Source organism: Ambystoma mexicanum, chromosome 6q (assembly GCF_040938575.1).
Source record: "Ambystoma mexicanum isolate Mex_15411 chromosome 6q, UKY_AmexF1_1, whole genome shotgun sequence".
NCBI classification, from domain to species: domain Eukaryota; kingdom Metazoa; phylum Chordata; class Amphibia; order Caudata; family Ambystomatidae; genus Ambystoma; species Ambystoma mexicanum.
This window is the reverse complement of record NC_090937.1, coordinates 1,006,008,265-1,006,021,052: the sequence shown is the minus strand read 5'-3', so window position 1 is coordinate 1,006,021,052 and position 12,788 is coordinate 1,006,008,265. Positions and strand designations below refer to the sequence as shown.

At 46.9% G+C, this 12,788-nt stretch overlaps 1 protein-coding gene across 6 annotated transcripts in view; it reads left to right on the top strand.

Moving 5' to 3' along the window:
• FAT1 (FAT atypical cadherin 1) overlaps nucleotides 1-12,788 on the top strand; it is a 444,689-nt gene that overhangs the window by 352,143 nt on the left and 79,758 nt on the right. For all 6 annotated transcript variants that reach the window (XR_011282269.1, XM_069631552.1, XM_069631550.1 and 3 more), the window contains one exon: nucleotides 11,693-11,907. Coding sequence is in view for 5 of the 6 variants with exons in the window: in XM_069631552.1 (XP_069487653.1) it covers nucleotides 11,693-11,907 (215 nt within the window). In the remaining variant the exon portion in view is untranslated. The remainder of the gene's footprint in view (nucleotides 1-11,692; nucleotides 11,908-12,788) is intronic.

Below are 12,788 nucleotides of genomic sequence, written 5' to 3'. Positions count from 1 at the left end.
CCGTATCCAAGGAGGCACAGGATCTGTGGCACTGGGCGGTCGCCCAGGGGATGTTCCTGGTTCCCTTCCACCTGGGAGGAGAAAGAAACACCATTGCCGACTCGCTCAGCAGGGAGCTGCGCGCGTGTCACGAGTGGGAGCTGCGCCAGGATCAGGTGGATCAACTCTTCCGACGATGGGGTAAACCGCAAATCGACCTGTTCGCAACAGCGACAAACTCGAAGTGCCAGAAGTTCGCCAGCAGGTTTCCCCAGCCGAGAAGCATGGGCGATGTGTTCTTGTTTCCCTGGGACGGCCTATACCTGTATGCATTCCCTCTGTTGCCGTTGATGCTTCGACTCATCAACCAGCTCAAGAGGTCCCGGTGCAGGATGATCCTCGTCGCACCGGCGTGGCCGAAGCAGATCTGGTTCCCGGACCTTCTGGACTTGTCAACGTCCCCACCCATCAAGCTGTCGGCGGACACGGATCTTCTCTCCAGAGAAGGAGGCGCCATCTTTCACCACGACCTGGCGTCGCTGAACCTGCAGGCTTGGCTCCTGCAGCGCTAGAGTTTGGAGGGTACGATATACCGGGCGACTGCAGAGAGGTTCTTGCAAAGGCCAGGGCGTCCTCGACTCGCAAATGCTACGGTCACAAGTGGAAGAGGTTCTCTATCTGGTGCCGAGCACAGAAGATCAACCCCCTACGGATTACGGCCCCTCAAGTGCTGCCATACCTGCTATCGCTGGCAAAGGCTGGGCTAGCCCATGCCTCCATTAAGATTCATCTGGCGGCGAGTTTTGGGAGCCTCCCTGGCATCCTGTCCTTCCAGACACACTGGAGCCATGGGCGGGCTTCAGGGCTGAAGCCTGCCAAAGGCAAGACAAAGGGCGCACATCTGTCAACGCACAGAGTAAAAGCCAAGAAAGACCTCGCAAACAGAAAATGGCGAAAAAAGACCAGGGCAATTTTCACAAAATGGTCACCCATGGGTGCTGTACTGCAGCTGAGGGTTCAGCCTGCGGTAGAAAAGCACAATGGAAGGAAAAATTAAACCGGCTGCCACCAGCCATTTAAAGTAGTGAGGGTAACAGAAAAACGTTAAATGAGAACGTAGGATAAAGGGGCTACCACTCCACATAAGAGGGGGTGTGCTGGAACTACAAAGAGAAAAGATAAGTAAAGACAGTTTTACTATTCTTGGGAACTGTAGTTCACCCAAGAAAAGGTATTTCTCCAGCATGGGGACTGGCATAGATTCACATGCTCATTAATATTCCCTGTCTTCAGGCTGGGAATCCTTGGTAAAAGAAAAAAGTTTTGGTTTTGTTTCTAAACTGTCTTTCTCCTCTAAACCAATCGCTGAGCTCTGGGTCATAGTGCCCTCAGCCAATGACTGCCCTGTACCTCAGCCCCTCCTCTGGCAGCCATCTTCAGATTTTTACTGCACGTTCCTGTGTTGAGTCCTTGCGTTTTGCTATTCGAGCTTCTCTGCGTTTTCACTTTTTTTAATTTGAAATTTCTATTTTTCCGGTCAATTGAGCCCTTGTGCTCCATTGCTTATTAGTCTGATTTAACAGGGACCCGTTTTTTGGCATCTTTCATTGCCCCTCAAGGGCAGAAATCGTAGAATGTTCTTCTTGGAAGTTTCCAGAAGTTCTTCAGGCCTACACCGCCGGATCGTGTCGGAGGAGAAGGGCAGAGCTTCCCTCTTCAAGCTGTGCTTCAGCTGCGGTTTTGCGGAATGTTTATTCGGGTGACAAGCATTCCCAGTGCCTGTATTGTCTACACCTGGCACATAAAGAAGATTGTGAGATCTGCCGTGGTTTCACCAAGTGCTCCATGAAGGATCTACATGTCTGGTTGGCTGCGTGGCTCCAAGCCAAGGCATCTACCCCGGGCACTTCTCAGGAGCATGCCTCCTCTGGATCCAGCCAACCTGAGCGGGCTTCTAAGTTCTTTGCGGGTGCTCTATCTGAGGGGGCCCAACACAAGGCCAGCACTGCAAGTCCACTTACACCGGGGTGGCCGCTGCCGCGGGTCCCGCGACGGACATGGCACGCTCATCCTCTCCATCTGCCTCCATCTCGAAGGTTTGCCATTCGCCGTTGTGGCTGGCTCAAGGCCACCAACGTCAGACGGGAGGTCCAGGCGTGGGGACTGGACATGCGGTTCGAAGGAGACAACCTGTTTGGGAAGACCGTCGACAAATCACTCCAGGCCATCAAGGCCGACACAGAAACGGCCCGTCCCTTAGGCACTCTGCAGCAACACCGGCCGTCCTTTCGTTCATCTGGAGGAAAGTCTGGCAGATCTTCAAAGGGTTTCAGCGGGGGCTCATCCTCTTACCGTCGACCCAGGAAGCCAACAGGGGTTGCTCCAAGACCTTCGGAGGTGGCCGTCGTCGTCGGGCACTCAGGATGGCGCCCTGACCTCCAAGCAGGACTGAACCGGCCAAGACATTGGGCCCCCACCGCTGCAGCCTGGTGGGAGACCGGCTGGCGAACTTAGTCAGCGTGTGGGAGACCATCTCCACCGACCGTTGGGTGCTGGATGCTCTCGCCCATGGACACACACTAGAGTTCCAACGAAAGTGTTCTCATATACCACCAGTGGCCCGGCAGGAAAAACACATCCCTCAGCTGCCGCAGGAGGTTCGGGCCATGTTTAAAGAAAGGGGCGATAGAGCTGGTTCCTAAGCGGCTCCAGAGTTTACTCAAGGTACTTCCTCATACGAAAGAAGACCAGGAATGGAGTCCCATTCTTGACCTCTGACGACTCGAGTACAGAAAGTACCAGTAGTTCAGAATGTATCGGGACGGGGGAGCAGTGTAGAAGAATCAAGCAAAACAGGCAACACCTGTGTGCATGAAGGGGGGAGGGAGTAAACGCATGTCTGGGCATGCTTACCTACTGTCTGAGAAGGGGGGGTCGTGCTCTGGGTCCTCCTGGTCCGAACAGGTCCAAACAGGAATTGCCCTTCACTTCAGACGCCTGGGCGAGAGACGTCCTTGATCTAAGAATTAAGAGCAGGAAGGAAGAGGTAGGGGTAAGAAGGTGGGTGGTGCTTAGGCCAGGTGACCTAGGCCCACTTTCACCTGCACCCCATCTGCAAAGGACAAGCGGCTGGAGGGCTCCTTAAGTAGGGAAAAAGAGCAGCGACTGTTAGCCAAGATCGTATGCAGTACCCTTTGGGTGCACTACAACAACCCTGACCTCCTGGCAATAGAAACCCAACCTTCGGTATAAGTCTGCACTACACAGGTTTGTAGCGTGTTGAGCAACCAGGCTTACCTCAAGAGGGGTCAATGTGAGCTGTAGGGGAGTTGCACAGAGATTCACAGTGACCAGTATTAAAATAAACATTTACACACAATGTGTCTTCATTAAACAATTATTAATTTATTTAAGTCAGTTCGTGTAAGCCTTCTTCAGAAGGGGGCAATATAATAGTAACACACAATTGCTCTCCAAAATACACACTCTTAATATTTCTATATCAGTAAGTACCCTTTTGGGATGGCACACAGACACTTCCTACACCGTCAGGTGTCTTTAGTAACTAGGACACTGTGGACATTAATATACCACTGTTTGCATTTAGAATCAGACTTCAGAGTGAGTCAAAGGTAAAAGATTATTAGAACAGAACAAGAGATCACCTAAATATTCTGAAGCAGATGTACTTTTGGTAACCCCCAATGCAAAGTTAGTTCACCCCTTCCTGGGAGGAAGACAAAACACAAATGTCAGAGGGAAGGAGTCATTCATGGAACCAGGCTAAACCAAAGTCATTTGGGTAAAAGTCTAGGTGAGTTGAAGCACATGCAGTTAAGTAAAAGTCTTGCACAATGTTTTAGAAGTCTTAGTAGAAAAGAAGAAATCAAAGCTAGGCCACACACTGTTTAGGTTTGTTAAGTAAAGAAGCTGTCAGAAACTAGAGCTACCACAACAAGTCGCACCAACAGAGAACAAGTGCAGTTACACTACAAGAGGTAAGTTCTCTTAGACTGTACAGTACATTTAGGTTGAAGAAAAGTGCAGCAGATGGCTTCTGTTCCTGTGCAGCTCTGCAGATCCTGGTGTTGCTGGGCCTCAGTCATGGGTACAAGAGGGAGGGCGTTTGGGGAATCCTGCACTATAATGGGACGGTCACCGACCACAACCGGCAATCTTCAAACAAGTGGCACTTCGTTGTTTCAGCTCCTTGTGTCTAACGCAAATAGCAACGCCGCGGTTCCTGGCTGTCGAGATGGACTTTCCTTGCATCTGGGGTCCAACACTCTTGAGGTGGCTCAGGCTCGGTCAGTCCTGCTTCCTGGGAGTCCGGAGGATCTTCCTGGAGCTCTTGGCCAGCTTAAAAGCAACGCGCATGATCTGGTGTTCCTCTCCCTGGTTATTCGGTTCCAGCAACAACTGCAGTGGAATTTCAACCAGCTCCGAGAGGATATCGGGTGGCTTACTTTGGAGTTGATTGGTCCCACCAACTCAAGGGGAGAAGTCGTCCTTGCAGGGCTTCTCTAGTTAAAACGAAATTGGCGTTTTAGCACAGCAGCAGGGCTTCACCGGGCAAACCAACGGTCCAGGAGTTGCAGCATTCGTCTTCAAGTTCTTCTTTGGATTCCTTCGTCCCGTCGTCGACTCTGCCTTCCAAGCCAAAAAGCCTTGCCTTTTATGCACGGTTCTCCCATTCAATCCAGCCTACCTGTCAGTCACCCAGCAGCTGTCCTTGCCAAACAGCCAGCTAGCCAATTGCCTAGGAGTGCATTCCTGTCTCCTAGGAGACTAAGCACAGGGAGTTTTGGGCACCTCCCTCGCTTCCTGCCCCACCAGACACCCTGGAGCCAGATGCGGGCTTCACTCGTGAATCCCGCCAAAGACAAAACGAAAAAGGGGACCAAGCCTGGTTTGGCGCACAGAGTAAATCTCAAGAAGGACAGTTCCACAAAGAAATGGTGAAAAAAGAAGACCGGGCCATTTTTGCAAATATTGCACCCTTGGGTGCTTTACTGCAGCTGCGAACACAGCCCGCGGTAAATGCACACCACAGTAGTTAAAAGTAAACCACTGCCACCAGCCATTCATTGAAGAAAGGGTAACATAAAAAAGTTACATGAGAAGGTAGACAAAGGGGATACTAAGTAACCCCTCCAGCACCCTATGGTAAGATAGTGTGTGCTGGGTCTAGAAAGTTACAAAATGTAAGTCACGTCATTTTCACTTCACTGCTCTTGGAAACAGTAGTTTCAGCAAGAGAAGGTATTTAAACCTTTGGGAAATCTAAGAGACTTCCCTGTGCCACTGCAATGAATGTGCTGTGTCACAATGTAAAGATAATTCCTATGGAGTTTGTCAGACTGTTAAAAGGAACAGAGTCCAAATTACATAAATACATGAGATAGTGAGAAAAAGGGCTCACTCTCTCCAGGTTAGAAATTAAAAGTCCTGAAGTCCAGCAAAAGAGCTTGAGGTCTCTAAGGTAGAAGGGAATTGGCACATTTCTGAGAATTCTCGCTAACGGGCATAAGTACAGCAAATAGTCAATGTAAAAACTCTACACAAATCCTCACCGCCTGCCACCAGTGTTAGGCAAGATTGTACGCAGTAACCCTCAGGGAGACTACACCAGACTTGTCCTCTTGGTATTAGCTAACCCAACTATTGGTATAGGTATGTATTTTTTTTTATTGTTGCCTAAATAGTTTACAAAAAAACTTACACAACTTATTAAAATGAAATGAGCAATAAAAGAAAAAAAAAACTTTCCATATTAGAACATAGATGTTCTAATTAAAATGCTGAAAACTAGATGGATCACACATTAATCACATGAAACACAATTCATCATTATAAGCAAATTAAATTAATTCAACAAAAAAGATTCCTTCAGTGCAGTTTATTCAGCAGGATCTGTTCCCTTAAGAATTCCCAATTCTAAATTTCTTTTTATCCAATTCAGAGTTAAGAAATGTAAGAAAGAGATTCAGAGCTAGGACCAAAGAAATGCTAGTTCCCCACATACAGCGACACCAAAACAGGTTCATGGACACTTCTGAGGTGACAGCGATCTTATCCCCGGAGCAGTTGGAATGCTCCTTATCAAAGGACGAGCAGACAACAACCAAGTGCTGCAGGGTTTCCCGAGATTCAGTAACTCCACAGAACCTGCATTTACTCTCAGATAATTCAAAGCAGCCGGAATATTCCACTTGCTCCAGTGCCTGATCTTTTCATAGACCGGTAATTGATTTAGCCTAAAGCGCATGTAGTTCATGCGTATGTTGTAACAGGGACATGTCTAAAGGTACAACGGTAGACATTCCCTTGCATGAATAAATTGGGAGTATTCCACCTAGCTGACATAGGAACAAATGCAATCCACTCTCTCGCCCCAGTCCAACCTAAACGAGATCTTTTTATTCTGCCCTGGTCTAGACACCAAGTCTTCACGGGGAACATTAATGCCAGCCAGCACTGAATTCATCCTTTCACTGAACACTCCTGTGGACGGAACAGCGCCAGCATGCATAGCTGTTTAAATTATCATAAAGGGAATTCTTGGGAGGATCATTCTCCTAAAAAAGGAAAGCTGTCTCCAAACATACCTGGCCTTCAAGGACACAAGACACAACTCCTATCTGATGATTGCATTAGGGATGGCAATCGAAAGGCCAAGTACATCCTTCCAAAGGTTTCCTTGGAGAATTTTTAAGGTGGTACCCATGTTATGGGAACATAGGTCGAGACTGAACAGGAATAATAGATTCAAATTTGGCAAGATAGTAACGCCTCAAGGGCAACAGGGAAAATGTACAAACTTTCTGTCAAAAACTTCATTTGAGCAGTACATTTTTTTAGCTTTATCAGCCAAGATGTTTTTCCAGTATTCAATACTAACCCTTTTTGACAAATAGCGCAAATAGATCAGTCTTGACCTCTTCTACATTATCCGGTCCCATAGTCCAGACATACCGCCGTAGCTTAGTTCTACTTGATAGAACCAAAACTTTAGACTTGGAGGCGTTTGGAAAAAGATTGTCCTGTGCATACCTAAAGAAAAGCTGCATCATAGCTCTAAGACTTCGCAGAGTTCTATCAAAAAGTATGAAGTCGTCCGCAACGGCAATCCACTCCAGTCTAACCCTCCCCAGCCTAGCCGGTGTGATCGAGGGCCCCTGCCACAGTCCTTCAACATCGCACATGTATAGGGTGAAGGGCGTAGGTGCCAGAGTGCACCCCTGTTTCACCCCATTACAAGTAGGTATTTCTGGCAGCAGAGCACCGTCCTCAGACAAAGAAAGCATTTTGTGTCAGACCCTGGACCTTATAACGCCATCTAAGGCCCTAGGATTATCTAGAGAAGCTAAATTGACGTCCCCCCCCCCTGGGAATGATTAACATAATGTCTGAGATGTGACCAGTTAGTCATTGGGTGGGGTTCCCAGCTCAGCTCTAAACCCCACCTGGAATCGACTCAAAAGATTAAGTTCCCTGATAGCACGGTTGAGGTCCCACCGAAGGTGGATAGAGAAGACTTTGCTGGTGGCATCAGTCAGTGCATACTTCTGTACTACACAAGTTGGTAGAGTGACTGAGCAGCCAGACTTATCTCAAGAGGGGTAAATGTGAGCTGTAGAGCAGTAGCATCGAAATCCAAACAGAAAAGTATCCAAATAACACTTACACTCAAGGTTTTCTAGTAAAATAAACGGTCAGTTTTAAATAAGCCTTCTTTAAAAAGAGCAATGTGCAACAATAAAAATACACTTCATAACATGTTCTTAGAATCAAAATAAGCAAGTAGATATTATTTAGATATGCTTCATACACACTTCCTACACCCTGAGGCGACTTCAATTACTAGGACAGTATTGGCATTTATATATCACGTTTGCACTTGATAAAATTCTGAGGTTGTGGAAAAGGCATGGTTAATGGAAGGAAAAAGGTTGACGGGTTCTCAGAGCATGTGACCACTTTTACAATCCCCCAATGAAGTCTAGATAAAAACTGTGCCCAGCAATAACCGTTTCAAACAAGTTACCACCTATGAGGGACGGTTAGAATAAAAGTCAATGGGACAGAAGAGTCTGCAGGGAGCCAGGGCAGCCAAAGTCAATTTGGGCAAAGTCTATGGATCTGAGACACTTCTTAGATAGCACAAAAGTCTTGCACAGAGTTGGAGAATGAGTTTGTAGAAAATCACGGTTGGGCCAAAAGCTATCAAACTTGTGTAAAGTTAGAGCTAAACAACTCTAGAGAGCAGCTACTCCAAATCTCAGCTGAGACAAGCAAGCTACAGACAGAGGTAAGTACCCCTTATTCAGAACAGCACTTAAGGTTAGAAGAAGAGGATCCAGCTGATTTCTTTCCTGGTTGCAGACTTGCAGATCCTGTGTTCCTGGGCCTCAGTCGTGGGGACAAGAGGGAGGACATCTGGAGGACTCCTGCACAGCAGTTTGGAGGTCGGTTTCAGCTACGGGCTCTTTTCAGTTCAGCAGCACTTTGTGGTTTCAGCTACCGGTCGATGGCACCATTGCGGATCTTGGACACTTGATGGACCTTCTTTGCTCCTTGAGTCCAGCACGCTGGTGAGGTGACTCGAGCTTGGGTTATCCTGCTTTGGGAGGGTCGTCGTGATCTTCCTGGAGCTTGGATCCGGCTTAAAGAAGATTCAATCGGTCCTGGTGTTCATGTCCACTGGCCCTTGGTTCCAGCAGCAGCAAAGAAGTACAGCCAGCAGGGAGAGAGGTTCCAGTCAAGTTCGTCTTGGGGTCACTTAGTCCCACCAACCCAAGGGAAGAGGTCATCCTTTCCGGGCTTCTCTAGTCGATATAAAATTTGGAGCTTCAGCACTGCAGGAGGGTTTTGCTGGGCAAACCAACAGTCCAGGAGGGTGCAGCAAGCTTCTCTTACAGTTTCTTTCTTCGGTTCCTTTATCCAGTGGTCGACTTTGGCTTCTGTTCAAGAGACCTCGCCTTTTATGCAGGTTTCTCCCATTCAGGCACAGCCTAGCTGTCACTCAAACAGCAGGGTGGCTGTCCTCCAAGGAGAGCCAGCCAGCCAATCAGCTTTGGGTGCATTCAGGTAACCAAGGAGACTAAGGACAGGGATTTACGGTCACCTCCCTTGCTTCCTGTCCTGCCAGACAGCCTGGAGCCGTAGGCGGGTTTCAGCAGTGAAGCCAAAGGCAAAACGAACAAAGAGGTTAAATCTGGTTGGTGCGCAGAGTAAATCTCAAAGACTTCACTGACCAGAAATGGCAAGACAAGAAGACAGGGGCCGTTTTGACACAATGGTCACTCATGGGTGCTATACTGCAGCTGGGAGTTCAGCCTGCAGTAGAAAAGCACAATGGTAGGAAAATTAAACCACTGCCACCGGCCATTGAAAGTAGTTAATGTTAAGGATATTTGTACCATGCAATATCACCACCGGAGTGGTTCCCTGGCGCTCTGGCCGCTCTGAAAAGGGGAGGAGTGGGGGGTGAGTTAGTGTGAATAAGCTGGAAAAGTGCAAGAGAACAGTGATGTGCTGTTGGCAGCCTCAGCCCGGTGGGTCAGTTGGCTGGGCTTGGGGTGTTTTACGGTCGGTAGGCGTTGTGTGCTGTTGTGCAAGTCTGTGTATTTTTTTTTTTTTTGCAGTGTAGTGAAGTTTGTGTGCATTGCTGTGTTTAGGTTTGTGGTTGTGTTTGGTTAGAGTTTGAGAGGTGTATGCAGAGGGATGAAATTGTTAGTGGATTGGTAAGTTGGTGTTGCTTACCAAATTATACCCAACCAGGGGGGTTTACATAATCCATTTTATTGAAAAACAATTAAAAGCATAATGGACACTATCATTTCCAATAGAGCCATGCCATGGACTGACCACAACTGTATTGAATTCACGCTACCCATCACCCAAAGCCACTAAACTCACACCTGCCCCGCAGCTCAAGTGAGAAGCTCAAAGAAGCTCAATGAGGACAACCTCCGCCCATACCTTTTTAAATATCCCTTAGCTAGCCACCCCCTTTCTCCAATGATCCTAATACCTTAGCAGTTGTCTAGGTGTGATGCTTGCTATCGTACAGTATTCCATCTGAGTGTGGCACTTGCTAATCTTCAATATCCTGTCTAGATGTGAGGCAGGCTAGTGATCACGATTCCATCTAAGTTTGGCGCATGCTAACATTCACAATCCTGTCTAGATGTGACGCAGGCTAAGGTTTAGATTGCCATCTAAGTGTGGCGCATGCTAAAATTCATAAATGTACAGGAATAAGTAGAAAAAGGGGCTACTGAGTAACCCCCCAGCACTCCACATAAAATGGTGTTTGCTGGATCTACAGAGAAAATGTAAGTAAAGTCAATTTCACTTTACTACTCTTGGGAACAGTAGTTTACCCAAGAAAACGTATTTAAACCTTATGAGAAATTTAACGGATTGCTCTGTGACACTGCACTGAGGGTGCTGTGTCTCACCATAAAAAAAGTAGATGCCTATGGAATTTGTCAGACTCCAAAAACATAGAAAACACATAATCCAAATCAGGTCAAAGATACATGAGAGTGAGGAAAAAGGTCTTGCTCACTCCAGGATAAAAATTAAAGTCCAGCAAAAGAGCCAGGGGTTTCGAAGGTTGAAGGGACTTAGCACAGAAAAGAAAATTCTCCCTAACACTGCACTTCGCCCCGCTTAAGGAAAGAAAACATCCAGCATTACCTTGTCCAGATGCTTATCAACGCTCCTAGGACACACTACATCAGGCCACAATCTTGGAAACAGAGGTCAGACTCCACCACCACAGCTGTAGACTTTCCCTGAGCAATGACCCACTTCTCCTTACCACTTTACTTCGCCCTCAGTAAAGCCTCAATGTCTTTCAACGTTATGACACGTTTACCAATCAGGTGACCCACAAGTTCTAACCTACCTAACACTCTTAACCTTACCTTTACATTCAATAACACCCCCACTCCAATGCACCCATTAGCACAGTTTACCTTGAGACTGTCTTGAGACAGCAAACTCATCCCAGTGTATAACTCCTACCCTGCCATGAATCCAGTCAAACCCATACCAGCACACAGGTACTGCTGACCTGCACTCATGAACACTACATGTTTCCGCACCTGCCTTCCCTCTATCCCTCTAACACCCTCTCCCCGACCACGTTATTTTACAGAGAGCCATGTGCAGCGATGGCAGCATTATTGGCCGAAGGGCACTTTATAAGACCATACGGCTTACCTACCTTAAAAGGATGACCCCCTGACACAGTATCTAGTCAGTGACCTTAAATTAGGTTGTTAGGATTCTCCTCCAATGGAACTAGTTTGCCTGAAATACTCAATTTAATGTGTCCCATTCTAACTGTCCAGCCTCTTCTCTAATACTTGTGCACACCACATGGCCTGTCTCCAACCTCGTCCAACCCCTGTATAGATTTAAGAGCTACAACTCATTAATACATTGATACCATATCACTTGAGTTGGAGCTAGTGCACATCATGAGGTCTCTTTAGTGCAGTCCTTTTCAGTCTTGAGATGCAATAGATGTATTGGCACAGCTATCTCTTGCAAGCAAAAGGTCCATAAGCCTCATATGTGACTTGAGTTTTGTTTTAAAATAAAGTAGATCATTTGAGTTGCTTGAGCTATTAAGCTGGACATATTTGAAAATGTTTATTTCTTAAAGAATTCGTAACATTCTTGAAATTCATTGTAGGTGCCCTTTTTATCCTCGAATGCCTGGATTATGAAAATTCGCATGAGTATTATTTAACCATTGAGGCGACAGATGGAGGCACACCACCCCTCAGTGATGTTGCAACCGTGAGCATTAACGTAACAGATGTAAATGACAACACACCAGTCTTCAGCCAAGCAACATATACAGCAGTTATCAGTGAAGATGCAATACTTGGACAAGGAGTAATTTCGGTATGTATTAGTTTCCAAACAAACTGCATTTCTCTTCCAATGGATATATTGTTCAATGTGATTGTCTTAAATATGTGTACAAATATTTCTGGCTTCTTGGACTGAAAATCTGCTCATATTTTTTATTAGTGATTGTAAGTGGGGGAAGAAGCAGACCCTGTCAGTGCTGTTAATCCACTTCTTTGTGACAGTGTACACTGCCAGATGTGATGAATCCGATGGAGTCATCCCTGATTGCCTGTTGGTAACCTCCCCTCCCATGTGACAGGGGACGGCAGCCACTACCTGATCCTGACCCTGGCGGCTGCGATGTAAGGGAGGATCACATAAGAGGAGACGGCCTCCAGGGAGATAAAAGGACTTCACCTGGAGAGGCAGGCTATTCCCCGTCTTTCCTTGAGAAGAACCTCCCTTGTCTGAAACCATAATGGCCTTTTGCTATTTTTCCATCCCCTTTGCCATGAAAGGTGGGAAACCTCTTTGATTAGATCTGTGGAACAACTTTGCCATTCTGGAGGAATTATCTTTTTCAATTACACAGATCAACCCATCAAAAAGGACTTGCCATCAAAACCTTTTTTTGCTCCTCCAAAATCCCTAAATCAATCATTTGACTTCTATTCCCAGAGTTCCTCAAGTACTGAGGTGAGGAAGAAGAGAGATTGAGCAATGTGGAATAGAAAATACTCTTGACCCTAATGAGCGTTCTAGTGTTCCCAAACACACACGTGTGCTCTGGAGATTTAAGCAGCCCAAACTGAGAACGAGAGGGTGCTGCTGTGGCGACTAGCAAGTGAACGTTCCATCTCCCTGTACGGAGTGGAGAGACACGAAGCCAGAACCAGTGTGGTGGAACGAAGTGTTGCGGCACTGGAGGAAGA